Here is a 16,255-nt window from a genome sequence, read left to right on the forward strand (position 1 = left end):
CAGTGGAATACACTCGTTGTTGACCTCTGACCTTCACACACATGTGCACGTGCTACACAAAACAAAAACCCTCTAGATCATGGCCCAGTGTTATGACTTGGTTATGAGGTTTCCGTTTTCCCCATTTGGTGGCACTATTGAGAGGCAACTGGACCAGGAAAACATTAACATGAACTTAGGGTTTCATCCATCGATGAAATCATAGCTGAATGGGCTAGCCGGAGGAGGAGTCCGGTCACTACGGCCTTACTGCTGTCTCTCTCTGGCTTCTTAGCTGTCAGGAAGTAGACAACCTCCTCTGCTACAAGCTCTTCACTCCGCAGGCTATCATACACTCTTGGTTTAAGCATTAAGGCAGACTCTAGCAGAGTCAGAGAGGCAGAGGTAGGTGGATCTTGCTCTGTAGACCATGCTAGATCCACCAACCTCTGCCTCCTGAGTACTGGGATTACAGGCATTTGCCAGCACTGCCTGGCAAGAAAAAAAAAAAAGCTGTTTGTTTGGTTTTGTTTTTACTTTTCTTTTTACGATTTGACAGTAAGGCAATTTCCAATATGAGAGGAGGCTGAGCTGTTGCATAGCTGACTTTGCAGCTATCTTCCAAAACTTCCCATGCTTGCGCGCATCCTCGATGCCCACACAAACCTTCCTTTTCTCCCCAAGATTGCCTGTTCCTCTTGCTGTAGCTGATTGGACTAACTTTTTTTTTCAGTGCTAGGGGCTGAACTTAGGGTTTCATCCATGCTAAGCAAGAAGCCTACCATTGAGCTACATTCCTAGACTATAAAGGACAATAAAAACAGATTGCCCTCTTCAAAAAGATCAATTCAACTATAGGAACAAATGTTTGAAATTATATAAAATCAAATTGCATTTTATAGCTTATGTCAGCATTTTTTCAACCCTACTTAAGACAATAAAACACCTGATGCTTAAAAACAAACATCTGCATTCTATCCCCACTTCTAACCAATTATTCTGATTTCTTTGGTGTAAAAAGGAATACAGATGCTGTGTGTTATTTCAGGTGATCTGATATCTTCACACAGATATACATGCAAGCAAAGGAGTGTACCTGAAATAAAAACAAATTTTAAAAAAAGCAACAACAAAACACAGAGCAGAGGGTTTGTTTATATTTTCCCTTTCTCCCAAACTACGAGCATTTCATTATATTTCCAGGTTGGCTATTTTTAACGAAAGAAAGTGTTAGGTTATCTGTTTTTTCTCGTGCAAGACTACCTGGGCTAAGGAGATAAAGACAGGGCCTTCTGGGATAGAATGGCATGCTAGTGATTATATTTCATACCACAGCTGTGAGGTGAAGGTTCAGTTGGAACCACAGAACTCATGTGAGAGCGGTAATTTACATTTTTCCTAGTGAGGTGGGGAGCCTGGAAAATTTTAAGAAACAGAAAAACACATATGCTGTGGTCCTAAATATAAAGCGTATTAAACTGAGTGAAGAAATTAATTACAGAACATAAGATTGAGGGTAACTTATTTTCTTCCTAAATAATTAAAGCAAAAGCTTGTCTTTTTTTCAAGACTCTGATTTTCCTAAATATTCACCCCAGTAAATAGCTATAATTAGGATTCATCACACGTAATCAGTTTGCAAATTATTTCATGAATACATTATCTATTGCTACGGTCCTTTTTTTCCTACCCCTAGTCCCACAATGGGCTTTTAAAGCTCATGTTTGTAGCTCACAATGTCCACATGTCCAGGGCATCCACATCCGGCTCACTTTGATCCGTGAAGCATTTTCGTCCCACCACTTTGAAATCGTTTTGATTGGGCAGGAGCTCTGAAGAAAGAAGTCTTCCAAGGACCCCCTTGCTGCATGCTAAGTGTTGTTCTCTGATTCCCAGCCAGAGCAACGACGCTGGCAAAGTTGGTTACTCAAACATAAGCAGTTTCATTTCCAACCTTTGCGCGTTAAAATTATTTATCTTAAACACGTTTGTCTTTGTTTTAAAGCAGGCTATGATTATAAAACAAAACAATTTTTACAATGGGAAGAAATTTGAAAATGGAAGAAAACAATGCTGGTTTGTGAAGTTCAACAGCCAAGTGTTATGGTTTGAATCTGGAAGGTCAGGGGGCTTTGAGAGCTGGGATCTAGCTTGAACTAGTCAATAGAAGTCAATTCTTGAGGCATGCTGTACCCCCTGCTCGCACCCCCACCCTCCCACCCCACCCCCCTGCCACTTCCTGGATCCCTCTGTCTGTTTGCTCTTTGCTGTGCTGTGATGTGGATAGCCACCCTATTAATTTCTCCGCCTGCTCTGATGCTTGACTCAAAGACACAGGACTCAGCAACCATGTACAGATGGAATCCTTTGAAACAGTGGCTCAGGATAAATCTTCCCTCCGTTGTTTCTGTGAGATATTTTGTTCATAGAGACACAAAAGTAACAAATACACCAAAACCTGAGGTATATAAATAAAAACATTGTAGCTCTTATTAGATACTTAGTATCTTTCAACTTCCATAAATGGAGTAGCCTAGGTCAGGCTCTTCCTAAAACAGCCCTAAGCAAAGGATTGCAAAAAGTAAGCGGTTTCTTTGGTAGGTGACGCACCTCTAAGGGAGAGGTGACACAGGAAAAGGAAACTTCCAGTAGCGTTTGAGCTTGGAGAAGCTCCAGAGAAGATGGCACTCAGACCTATCCAAAGCAGGAGACAAGGCTTCTCTGTAAATACAGCATGCATTCACAATGGTGTGGCCTCCTGGCACCCAGTCTACTCCAGGTGGCAGGCTCCCAGTGCTTGAGGTTGATGTTGACCCATCCTAGAATGCTGACCGCCAAAGGGCGATGGTGGGTCCTGGGGAATGGGGGTAATGTACAGTATCTATTTAAGAGACATGATTAAGAAAGTGGGTTTTGCTGAGGATGACGTGGCTCTGTGGTAGAGCACCTTCCTTACAAGGTTCGAATCCCAGCATGGCCGCAGAGTGAAACAAGACTGGAGCTCTGACTCAGCAGCTAGCGGCACTGGCTCCTCTTTCAGAGGTCCTGGTCCATTCCCAGCACCCTCAGTGTGACTCTCAGCCATCTGCAGCTCTGGTTCTAAGGTAGCTGACACCCTCTTGGCCTCTGGGGGGCACTGTACACATGTACACCCATACACCCAAAATTTTAAGAAGGAAAAAAGAAAAGGAGGAAAAGAAGAGGAGGAAGAGGAAGAAGGGGGGTTTCAAGTCACACAGGCCTAGGTTTGAGTCTTGCTTCTTCCTCTTTTGTCTGACAATGCCCAAATGACTTAAGCTAAGCCTGTTTCCTTATTTGTAAAGAGGAAATGGTATTAGAATCTACCCTCTAATCCTTGTGGGATTTTGTGAAGATCAATAGATGGGCTGTAGACCATAGATGAGGTGAGACTTCACTGTGTGTATTACAGAGGCGACCCAGATGCACGTTAAAGATGGTGTTGGTAAATTGTGGCTTTGTTTTTGGTGACAGAAAACCCGGGTTGACTTCTGGGTTCACATTTTCTTATAATCTGAGTTTCACACAGAACAGACTAAATGATGTAACATTGGCCTCTCCACTGAGGTTAAGTGAACATGGGCATTTTTGGGTGTGGGGAGCTATTGATTGATTGAGATAGGATTTGATTGATTGTCCCTGCTGACTTCAGTACTCAGAGAATGACCTTGAAATTTTAATGCCCTTACTACCTCCCAAGTGCTGGAATTACAGGTGTGTGCCACTGTGGCAGGTGCATACAATGCTAGGGATTGAACCCAGGACTCCATTTATGCTAAGCACATACTCTACCAACTGGGCCCTGAGGTACGCAGGGCTTTCAGTTTACAATAGAGACTCACCAAACCTCGTGACTTGGCTCTGTTGAGTCACACTCATGACAACTATTTTAAGAACTGCCAATGAGGGCTGGAGAGATGGCTCAAAGGTTAAGAGCATTGCCTGCTCTTCCAAAGGTCCTGAGTTCAATTCCCAGCAACCACATGGTTGCTCACAACCATCTGTAATGAGGTCTGGTGCCCTCTTCTGGCTTGCAGACATACACACAGACAGAATATTGTATACATAATAAATAAATAAATATGTAAAAAAAACCAAAACAAATAGCCAATTAAAAAAAAAAAAAGAACTGCCAATGACTTGGAAGATCCCTGGTTCTCTTACACTACATTCTGGGTTTTCCAACCACCTTCTCAAAAATGGGCCTTTCACTGGGCAGTGGCGGCACACACCTTTAATCCCAGCACTCAGGAGGCAGAGGCAGGTGGATCTCTGTAAATTCGAGGCCAGCTTGGTCTACAAGAGAGCTAGTTCCAGGACAGGCTCCAAAGCAACACAGAGAAACCCTGTCTTGAAAAACAAACAACAGCAACAAATGAGGCTTTTGACTAAAGTTAGCATAAAAGAATTTCTGTTAACTTGCAACCTAAGAATCACAAACCAAATAAAACCCATCTGTTTCTGACCCAGGAAGTAGGCTGACGGCTGCTGTCTGCCTTCACCACTATTTATGGTTAAATATAGAATTCCTCTGAATTTTGTTCTTGTTCTCAGAGATAGGGGGAAGACCACCTCAAATCTTCCAGTCCTTCCTGCGGTCATTTTGCCGAATGGCAATGTAAAGGATTAATTGGGTTAATTGACTAGGTTTCAAATTCATGAGAATGCTTACAATAAAAACAAATATAAGCAAAGCCAGCCAGTAACTGGCCTTTTCATAGCCTTAGAATAACACATTTAGTAGAGGCAGTTTCTGTAAGTGTAGTAAAAATGATCTGATATCTTTTCAAAAGGCTGTTAGCTAGAACCCACTCTGTTTAATAAAACATACTATTTAAAAATTTTTATGTGTATGAGTGTTTTTTTCTGCATGAATGAATATATACCACATGCATGCCTGGTACTCTTGGAGGTCAGATTTGGTTGTGAGCCACCCTGTGGGTACTGGGAACTGAACCCAGCAACCAATACAGTGCTATAGCAGTCAAGTAGATCAACAGAATACAAGAGAGTCCAGAAACAATCAAAACTAGTTTCTGCAAAGGTCCAATGGCAACTCAGCAGAGGAAAGAACTTCTCAGCACCTGGGTATTCTTCAAAACACACTTCCCAGTGACCCAGAGCTTGCTGGATTTCCCCTGGTATTCAGGTCATAAAAGTTTTCTTCTGGACAAAGAATGTAACACTCCAGGAAGGTCCTAGAGATTAGGGCAAAGATGGTGGGGAAGGGAGCATTTTGAGGTGACTCGAGTAAGGTGCAAACTTAGGCATCAGACTCCTCACTGATGCCTCCCATTAAGAAAGTCCAGATGTCCCCAGTATTCAGGTGAGACCAGAAACCGGCAGCCTTTCTGCCACTGTCAACAGCCCTAGTAGTAGACCAACTACCTACCTACTGACCAACCTTTACAACTTTGGAACAATCTTCACCGTGTACTGTTTCCAAGGTGGGTCTTACCAAACTTTCCTTCAAAAAGAAGCTTGATTGCTTCCACGTGGTTCTTGTGGTGCAGCCTGTTACTCTGCCAGGGCAGCTTTGGTCTAGTCCACCTGATCCGCTTCGTCCTATGTGCTCAAGAACTCAGTGACTCTGGATCTTCCCACTTTTACTTCCTAAGAACAGATGATGAGTGAGTTCCAGAGACTGAGCATCCAGACCAGTCTCCAGGCTGTGCGCTCATCTCGGCAGTAAGAGTGCTCACTTAGAATGTGGGAGGCCTTGACTTAAATTCACAGAACAGAAAGTTTCAATATAGTTCCTTATATGCCTTTATTACATTTCCCTATGGATAACAGACCCACTGGAGAATTACAAAGGAAGGCCACTTGCTGAAGTCTAGATGCAATTACAAGTCTGAACAGCGATCTTCTAAAGTCATCATGAGTGAGGGGTCCAGGTGGACTTTTATAAATGGGAACCCAGGTTCCATATGCACTCAGCTCACAGCCAGGGAACAGCTTTCCTAGAACTCAGGCACTTTCCTCTGTAGGTCACTGGCTGCAATGTTTGTCCCTTACCCACATTTTGCTACAGTGGAAGAAACAGTTGTACTTACAGCTATTAAGATCAAGAATCTTCCAGTTGTATCACCTGAGCAACAAAATGTTCTGTCCATGAGTGCTGTATTGAACAGGAGTATGAAATAAGATCAATTAACCCTACAGCATCCTTACTGGGAATCTTGACGGAATTAACTCAGAAGCTAGTATAACTCTTCCACAGAGTAGCAAGAGAAAAGAATAATTTCTCAGTAAGTCTTGAGAACACCCTATCAGTTAGTGATTAAGATCAATCAACTCAGACTTGATGTAAACAACTGTGACCTGGTCACTTCCAAAAATTCATAATCCAGTGTGCTCTTGAGAAAAAAAAGACTAATTCAGGAATATCTTCTAGAATATTCCTCAGTGCTCCTAGGCTGCCAGGGGTTAGGAAGAACATCCAACCCATTGGGTTGACATACAATTCCTTTACATAAAGCACGTGGTCTGAAGTTTGATGCAAAGTCTTAAATTTTTGAAGTTAAACTTTCTCAACTCTGCTGCTAACACTTCAGGTGCCCATGAGTGGACTGTAGAGTCAAAGATCATGATCTACTACTCAATGATGTCACCATAGAATTGTAGTTTTAGCTCCTTAGCTCACGCCTGCTTCTTTTCTGTCTCCTGGTTTCTACAGAAAATTAGGCAAGGATTCAGTTTCATTCTTCTGTATGTGGACATCTTTCTTCCCATCTCATAAACTTGGTCATTTTTTGTTAAAGTAATTTAACTGGGTATTTTGACTTCTGGACTTTCAGTCCTCTGTAGGTGTAGACTGCTCTTTTGTCCCAGCAGTCCAACCCGAATAATTACAGAGAAACTTGTATTAATTACAAAACTGCTTGGTTGATAGCTTAGGCATAGTCCTAGCTACCTCTAACATCTTAAATTAACCATTTTTATTAATCTGTGGACCATAAGGCTTTGGCCTATGGGTAAGGGTTCTGGCACCTATCTCCTTCAGCAGCTAAATGACATCTCCCTGACTCCGCCTACTCTCATGTATATCTCTTCCAGCCTGGCTATATTCTGCCCTGCTATAGGCTGAAGCAGCTTCTTTATTAACCAATGGTAATAAAACATATTCATAGCATAGAGGAGAATCCCACATCAGTCTTCTCCCATAGATTTGTCTGTTCCTCCTCAGGGATGTTTCCTCAGCAGATGCTTTCGGATGTAGCTCTGTTGTTGGTTTCAAAACTAGGACACCACTATCTGAGGTTCTCTGCTTTACTTCATGACTAACTAGGGTGAGCAGCTTTCCTCTACGCCTTACAGCAGCAAAGCCAACTAAGCATTACTTATAATCTTCAAAATGGCGAGACAAAATAAATACTTCCCATTTTTATTCTCAGGTATTTTATCATGGAAAATAATCAAACTGAATTATTTTCTAACTTCCTTTATGGATTACATATTAGCAACGTATAGAAACAGCTGGGTTTTGACTTTTTTTTGTAGTGATTAATTCACTCACTCATTGGCTCTACCAGCTTCTTTTTTAAAAAAGAAATTTATTTATTTATTTAGTATACAATATTCTGTCTGTGTGTATGCCTGCAGGCCAGAAGAGGGCACCAGACCCCATTACAGATGGTTGTGAGCCACCATGTGGTTGCTGGGAATTGAACTCAGGACTTTTGGAAGAGCATGCAATGCTCTTAACCTCTGAGCCATCTCTCCAGCCCTCTACCAGCTTCTTTTAAAGTTCTTGACTTCCTAAATGAGATTGTGCAAGTTGTAACTCTGGGTTATCTTTCTTCCTTTCAGATTTGAATAAATTTTCATTCTTTTCCTTAATTGCTCTAAATTTATCTGGTACACCTTTTTAGCAAGAAAAACAATCTACCTGGGATTTTTAAAGTGTATTTAGGAATGCAGACTTATTTTCAAAATCTAATGTCACAGAAAGTGTATTCTAGTCTTTAAAGAATGAATGTAAATAAAGAATGAATGTAAATATAAACATTCCAATGTTAATAGTCATTAGGCTGGTTCTAAACTACTATTTAAGCCTCCTGCCTCAACCTCCTGAGTACCCAAAGCCCATTGCCACTTGCCACTGCATTTGGCATGCCAACAGCATTTTAATGTATGTACTAGTACATAAAAGAACACCTGTATTTGTTTTACACTGACCTATCTACCTACCTATGTGATATCTATGTAGCCTTTGTTGTCCCAAAATACTGAAGACCAGATTGGCCTCAAACGTGAGGCAATCTTCCTACTTTTACTCCTTAAGGGCTGGGATTATATAAGAGCAACGATGCTTTGCTGTCCTATCCTTACTCAGTTTTTAAACTGAGGAAGGGGCAGCAAGATGGCCCAGTATATAAAGGCATTTACCATAAAGCCTAATAATCCAGATTTGATCCCTAGAATTAGTGTAAAGGTGGAAGATTCCACAGAGCTGTCCTCTGACCTTCACATGTGTGTTATGATGAATATACACACTCACAATGTTCTTCTAAAGTAAGAACTAAAAACAAATTAAGCTTTTAACTTTAAAATTTATTATAAAAGATGCACAATAAAAGGATACATTTGAAATAAATTATAATAAACATCAGCAAAAACTATTATGTATAATCCCTTTGTTTATTTATTTTTGCTTTTTTTTTTTTTTTTTTTTTAGATAGTCTCAAGTAGCCAGGCTGGCCTCAGACTTACTGTGTAGCTAATTAATGATCTTCCTGTCTCTGCCTCCAGGGCTGAGATCATAGATGTATTCAATCACACTCAATTTGTACAATATTTAGTAATATGCACATGTTCAAATGTTATCAGTGTTTGGCACTGATTTTTAACAGGTATATAAGGCAGCACCTACTAATTAAGGTATCCAAATTACTGAATCTTAGAAATCTTTTAAACATCCACATAATAAAACTATACTAAAATCTAAACTCTTGAGCTAGGTATGTGCTCAGTGTACTGGGTCTGGGGTTCCATCCTTACCATCATAGCATCAACAAACCACAGCCTCTCACTTTAGTTACCACTTTCCAACAGATGCAAAGGCCTTAATGTCCCACCAAATACTGCATAGAAGCAAATGGCTTCAACTTTAAAAAGAAATGTATTCTTGGTATCAGTAATACAAAATTCACATTTATAGTTATATGTGCATATAAAAATAATTTATAGAATATAACCTAAATACAATGGAAAGATAAACAGTTGTCAAATATAAAACTATCACTTGTCATTTGTTATATATATAATTACAAAGTAAACGATACATTTTTAAACCTTTATTAGCTCAAATTAGAACTATAAAAACGTTTACCCAAAACATTAATTTTTATATTAAAAGTACAGAATTGTATTTGAGGCCCCTTACAAATCACAACTTTAATTTTGGCAGACGGAGAAAGGTATTAGAGGAAAACAAAGAAAAGAGATGACAAAAATACAACAAATACAATTCTAGTCTAATACAATAACCTAGTAGGAAGGGTCCAATTAAAAGTGCTTTTCTAACAACAACAACAACAACTCCAATGCTGCTAAATTATTATTAAATGCCAAAAAATACTACCAAAATAGCTTTAATATCTCGACAAACTAGAACTATTACTATTGTTACAGTGTTTTGCTCAAACAAAAATCCAACACTTATCAGTTATCTTACCACATGTACATAAACATCAGGAAATTTAAAATACTTTTACTATTTTAATCTTTTCTTGAAGATACAAGATTTAATTTTATCTTGCATCAGTTATGTCCAAAGACAAACAGGAATTGAATATAAAAATACTTGATGCAATGACATCATGATCTGGAACAATTGAAGTTTTCTACTGCTTGCTCCATTTTCTATGTAAAAGGAAGGGAAAAAAATAGTTAAGTTTCAATGCTTCATTTATGTAAATTCCTGGTAAGTTATTGGTACACTTATAAATAAATACTCCATACATCCACCCCATATACTAGGTGGCTCTACTGGCAACATAAGCAGCCTTTAACATGTATTTTTTAAAATTAATATTCCTATCCCTTCTATAACGATCAAGTAAAGACAAGTGGGCTACCTTTGTTTATTCTTGAGAAGAGGTCTTACTAACTAAACTTGATTCCTGTGCTTCAGCTGCCCAAATCTGAGATTAGAGATGTACACCACCATGCCTGCCTTAAACACTTAGGGAGAAAATGCTATTTTAAAAGAAGCTATATATCTACTAAAACACACAAAGTATTTTTCAGTTTTATCGATACTATGGAGCCACTACTTATTATAGAGACAACCTAATGAAGTTCTAGATTTGTGATACATTGAGTTTGTGAATCCATATCCTTTATATAAGAATGGTCTTTGAATTAGTATTTTTTGGTTTTGAGACAGTTTTTTTTTTGTAGCCAAGCTGGCCTTGAACATACTATATAGTAGACGACCTTAAACTCTGATCCTTCTGCCTATACCCCAGATATTGTTACTGCACCTTGGTCGGTCTTTAAATTTTTATAAGTTAAAGGTTTCAGTCATCTTTAAGGGCGATATTATATGGCAAAAGGAGCAAAAAAGGTTTCGAGTTAGCCAGGCATGATGGTACACACTAGAATCCCAGCACCAGGGAGGCCTAAGTAGAAGGTAGATCTTTATGAGTTTAAAGCCTGTCTGGTCTACATGAGTTCCAGACAATTAGTGCTACATAAGGAGACCCTGTCTAAAAATAAACAAATAAACAAACAAACAAAAAAAAAGTTTTAAGTCAAAACTTTACCTGAACAAGAATTGTTTTGTCATAGTCCCTGCGATGCTCATAAATACACTGGCTGATTACTGCATACAAGTTTTCCAGCTGGAATATATTATATTCCTGACTTTTCTTAACAACATTCCTCAAAAGATTCTAAAAGAAAACAAGCATATGTATCAGATTAATTCCTTGCAGTAAGTTTTTGCTTAGTGAAGTATTATAAAGGCAGAATGTAGGCAGACTAGGTCACTGTGGAGACATGGCAGTTCCTGGCAATAATCCTTTTACATTTCCTTCATTCTGTAGCACCAGTCTTGGCCCTGGGTAACTCTTATTATCCCCAAATTATAGCATAAGTGGCTAATTTTAATTGTATACACAAACATCTCCAGACATTTTTTTTTAATAATCTATTTAAATATTTAAGGCGTGCTATGTGCATGCCTGCTGCCCAAAAGTGAGAAGAGGGGGCTGGATCCCAGTGGACTGAGTTTAAAGCCATCATGTAGGTGTTGGGGATTAAATCTAGGTCCTTAAGAGCTCTTAACCTCTGAGACAATTCTCCAGATCAGAAGATCTTTTTCTGAAGGACAAGGAAGCTAAAAGGAATCTGTTAATTTACTATTAGTCTGTAATCCAGTGTGCGAGGAAGAAAAAAAATGTCTAGTGAAAGCATTATTTCAGCTTAACATACTTTTAACCGCTTATGGTCCACAACAAGTGAGGGTGTAGGCTGCGAGAGAATCGCCAGCGCCTTCTCCACGCTGATGAGATGCTGCTGCTCTACCTGAGACCGTCTAGCTCGAGTCATTCGCAGAATACACATTTCTAGAGTAAAAGATAAAACATTTATTATTTGGTTCACAAACATAATGCCTAAGGCAAATAATAATTAGATTAATAACAGAATATGTACTTAGGTTATGACACGCCATTTGCATTAAAAAATAGCATATGGTTTAAGAAGTATTTGGCTGGTTGTGGTGATCCCTCCTGATCTACATGAATTCTAAATCAGTCGAAGCTACTCAGTTAAGCTTTGTCTCAAAGCAAACAAACAAACCCCAACAGAAATGTAACAATATCAGAAATAATTCCTCAAATTGAATATTTAGGAAATTCTGTAACATGTACCTTGAAATTGGTAGGAAGGTATCACTGATTACTAGAAGTTAATATTAAGCTGGGTGCTGGTGGTATAATCTCTTATTTGATCAAAGTCTTTTCAAGTCTTTGCCTGTTTACTTGACTCATTTAGCATTCCTTTTGTAGTATAAGGCTGGAGGAAAAAGTCTGCATCCTCGCTTCCTTCTTCCTGTACCCCCCATCTGCACATGGGTTAGTAGTTGGCTTCCATTCTCTTCTGTGCAGTAGTCTGCTCTAATACTGTGGTTGCACTCAATTAATTAAACATTTTTGAGATTTTATTTTTATTATATGTATATATGCGTGTTTGGTTTATTAGACAAAAGGGTAAGTAAAAATAATGCTATTTTTCTACTTAGTTAACATTTGTGCTCTGAAAGACACAAAAAACAATGAAGTGGTGTGACTTGTTTAGAAACTGAGTAAAGGTATATTTACCAGTTAAGGAGAGACTTACCTTTTGATTCATTTTCATCAGGAATCTCTATGATCTGGGAGCTAGAAGCATCTCCATTACAATCAATTTTATCTTTTCTCAGTTCTGTACACTCTGTAGCTTGATTAGATTCTTCAAGTTCGTTCTCAATATTAGAGATACTTGAGTTATTTTTCAAGTCTATGTTGCTTTCAGAAACATTTTGCTTCTCATTTTCTTCTATTGAAGACTCTTCTGTATTTCCAAGCTCAGTGTGTTCTGCACTTGTATGTTGACTTTCCTCTGTATCACTCCTGATTTGATTGTCTTTTGCTTGTGAAAATTTCCTTCGCTTTATTTTGTTATCTACATGCCACTTTGACTTAGTACGAATTTTCCTCTTCAGCTGAGCTTTAAGGAATTTAACAAAAGAAAAAGATAAAGAATATCTAACAATTTTCTAAGTTTCAAGAAAGAGTTTAAAAAGAGAAAAAAAGGTGAAAAAATAAAGAAGTCAAGAAACCATAGTACTTCCACATGGCTGGAATACAGAAACAGTGAAGCACTGTGACAAGATTGAGAAATGGAAAGGTGTCAGCGGCACACGCCTGTAATCCCAGAAGAGGCCAGTCTGGTCCACAGAGTGAGTTCCAGGACAGCCAGGGATACAGAGAAACCCCGTCTCAACAAAACAAAAAACAAACATCTGAGCAGCAATATGTGAAATAAACTAAATAACCGAAAGGTAAGAGTTAAAATAGCTTATGCTAACATAGCTAAAATAGTCTTACCATATTAGAATTTCATTTTTAAGCTGATGAGATTAGCTATCATTAACACCTTTACTTTACAATGGAAGAAAGAAAAGTATGAAGAACTTAAACAATCTGTCTAAGGTAGATACAGTAAGACCGTGCTTCATTGTCTTGGGAAGAGGTGAAACTTAGCAGAAATTACAACAGGAGAACATAGGGTGAACTTGAAAGACCATTATGGAAATAGAATTACTAGAACTTGGGAGATAGCTGATTGGGTTGTAAAAAGAGGCAAACTTCAGCACAATGCCAAGGCTCTGCCGCTGAACACCTAACTGTATTTGCCAAAATGTATATGGAAGAGAACGATTCAGTTATTTTACAGTTTAGTTGCTCGAATATCAGCAAAATAGATGCAATTTAGTGTATTAATAAAGCAAAGTGCAAGACAGAGGACATAGAGTATGAAAGAACTTCACAAATGAAAATTACTGAAGAGTACTTACCAGGGGTGCTGCAAGCAACAGGAGTACAAGGTGCCTTTAGCTTTTCATTCTGCTCTTGATCTGACCTCTTATCACCAGCAGAAGTAGAATTTTGCTTTGGCATGACATGGTAATAAGATGGCGCATATTTGGAGGAGCTACAACCTTTTAAACAGATAAGTTTTCAAAATTATTTCCATAACTCAAAATCATGCAAAGAATGAATTTATTTAAAGCATCTTCTTCAATGCCCAAGCATTTCTCTACCTCTTTTCTTCCTAGATTCCTGAATTTCTTCGCAAAGCTGCTCAAAGTCTTCATCAAGCTCTTCTTTAATTATTGCATAGGCAGTGTCTCTTAAAGCACAGGCTCTATGCCTAATAAGACGATCTGAGAAATAAGGAAATATAGTTCTTAATATTTTTCCAAAAGTAAACTTAATATTTTAGGTAAAGATAGTAATCACTACAATTCCTCAACTTCATAAGAAGAGTAAATTTACTAGAACTTTTATATTCTGGTTTAGGTGATAACCTAATGATTTGGATATCTGATTCAATATTGCAGCCTACATCCAAAGTATTTTTGCTGTGCTCTATTAAGAATCAATATATCAGAAAAAGGGCAAAGGATATAGCTCAGTGTGCTTTCAATTATTTGAAGGAACTTTTCAAATGTATCTTTAATGCCAGGATAGGGGACTGAAAGGGAGAAGCAGGAGCTCATAGTCACTCTTAACTACAGCCAGGTCAAGGTCAACCTGAGCTACACCATATTAACAGGGGCCTAGCATTCTCATTCTTTAATCCCAACACTGGGGAAGCAGAGGTAGACAGATCTCTGGGTTTTAGGCAAGTAAGGCTATACTGTGAGACCCAGTCACAAACAACTCAAATTGAACAAAAGAACCATATCCCCACCACCACCACCACACACACATACAGGTTGTTTAATCCTTGCTATTCTGGAACTCGTTCTGTAGATAGACCACGCTGGCTTCAAACTCCAAGATCCGCCTGACTCTACCTCCCAAGTGGTGGGATTGAAAGGTGTATACAACCACCACCCCACAAAAGGAACTTTTAATAGTTCCCTACATAAATCATTCCAAGTACTACATTTTAGAGGTCTAATGATAGCCCAATTAACTCTACACACACAGGTACCTATGCACACATGTGAGTGTATACACGCATGTGCGCACATACACACACACACACACACACCTTTACTTTTACTATTAATATTAGGCAAGTATTACACTCCATTACTTATGCAATAAAAATGTGTCCAGGCCTAAAAGCACATGCCTATAATCCCAGTCTTGAGAGGCAAAGACAGGAATACTGTCTCAAAACAGCAAAAAAGTATGTTTTAACTAAAAGAACACTTTGAGAGATGGCTCAGTTAAGAGCACTGGCTGCTCTTCCAGAGGACCTAGGTTCAACTGCCAGAATCTATAAGGCAGCTCACTACTGTTGGTAAATTCAGTTCCAGGAAACTGGACACTCTCATACAAATACACATGCAGGCAAAACACCAATGTATATAAAATAATAAATAAACCACTTTTTTTAAAAGGGGGAAATACTTTGAAATCTTAAAGGGAATACTTTGAAATTAATTTTATTAGTGTTTATCTTTCCACTTTCAAGAAGCATAAACAAGCTAATTTGTCTCATTAGTGTAGCTGTTCTCAACCTAGTGAATTACGACCCCACAGGGGGTGAATATCAGATATCTTGAATATCAAATACTTACATTACAATTCATAACAGCAGCAAAATTACAGTTATGAAGTAGCAACAAAATAATTTTATTGTTGAGGGCCAGCAAAACTTGAGGAACTATATTAAAGGTTGAGGACCACTGTATTAAAGGATATATCTTGTGGTTAATATTTGGGAACGTGAGTGTCAAAAAAGTGCATTCAAATTCTTCCCTTGTCTGTTCCTGGTACTGTGACCCTGAACAAAGTTTTAATCTTTCTAAATTATACCTTTCTCAGCCGTAGAATGGAATAAGGCTATTGCGAGAATTACGTGATTTTTTAATGTAAAATATTTATAATGTAACGCACAACATTAAAAAAAATGAACCATTAGCTGAGTGGTGGTGGCGCAAGCCTTTAATCCCAGCACTCACGAGGCAGAAAAGCAGGCAGATCTCTGTGAATTCGAGGCCAGCCTGGTCTACAAGAGCTAGTTCCAAAACAGGCTCCAAAGCAACACAGAGAAACCCTGTTTCAAAAAAACAAAAACACAAACAAAACCATCAACCCTTATTAAATGTTAGGAGCCCCACACCACCCCTAAAAAGAAATTCACTAATGCTCACCTCCAGGATCTCGATCTGGATTGTATTCTAAAGCATTACTACAGATTAGATCAATATCCTTCAAATAGTCTTTCACAGTCAAATACTTATGTAAATCAATTTTACTGATTACAGATGAAAGGTCCATTGGTTGCTTTATCACAGTGACATAATCAGGAACCTAAAATTCAAGCAAATGACCAAATCACTTAATAAACTCTACACATAAAAATAATTAAGTTTTTCTGCAAAGGCAATACAGATGAAATAGTATAAATAAGGATACTATGAATACTTTTGTTCTATTTCAATCTATTTCTGCTTTATATTTAGTCCTATTCTTGGTCAGCTATATTCTCCAGTAATATACACTATTTTGTTCCTCATGCCAAC

At 38.4% G+C, this 16,255-nt stretch overlaps 1 protein-coding gene across 3 annotated transcripts in view; it reads right to left on the reverse strand.

Annotated features, from left to right (window-relative positions):
- Nucleotides 1-8,532: 8,532 nt before the first annotated feature.
- Atad2 (ATPase family AAA domain containing 2) overlaps nt 8,533-16,255 on the reverse strand; it is a 42,570-nt gene continuing 34,847 nt past the window's right edge. For all 3 annotated transcript variants that reach the window (XM_038343416.2, XM_042055706.1, XM_038343417.2), the window contains exons 22-28: nt 15,884-16,043; nt 13,814-13,936; nt 13,568-13,711; nt 12,349-12,717; nt 11,440-11,573; nt 10,770-10,898; nt 8,533-9,864 (exon numbers count right to left, since the gene is read on the reverse strand). In XM_038343416.2, the coding sequence (XP_038199344.1) occupies nt 9,820-9,864; nt 10,770-10,898; nt 11,440-11,573; nt 12,349-12,717; nt 13,568-13,711; nt 13,814-13,936; nt 15,884-16,043 (1,104 nt within the window). In that variant the 3' untranslated portion in view covers nt 8,533-9,819. The remainder of the gene's footprint in view (nt 9,865-10,769; nt 10,899-11,439; nt 11,574-12,348; nt 12,718-13,567; nt 13,712-13,813; nt 13,937-15,883; nt 16,044-16,255) is intronic.

The sequence above is a fragment of the Arvicola amphibius genome, chromosome 9 (genome assembly GCF_903992535.2).
Source record: "Arvicola amphibius chromosome 9, mArvAmp1.2, whole genome shotgun sequence".
Taxonomy (NCBI): domain Eukaryota; kingdom Metazoa; phylum Chordata; class Mammalia; order Rodentia; family Cricetidae; genus Arvicola; species Arvicola amphibius.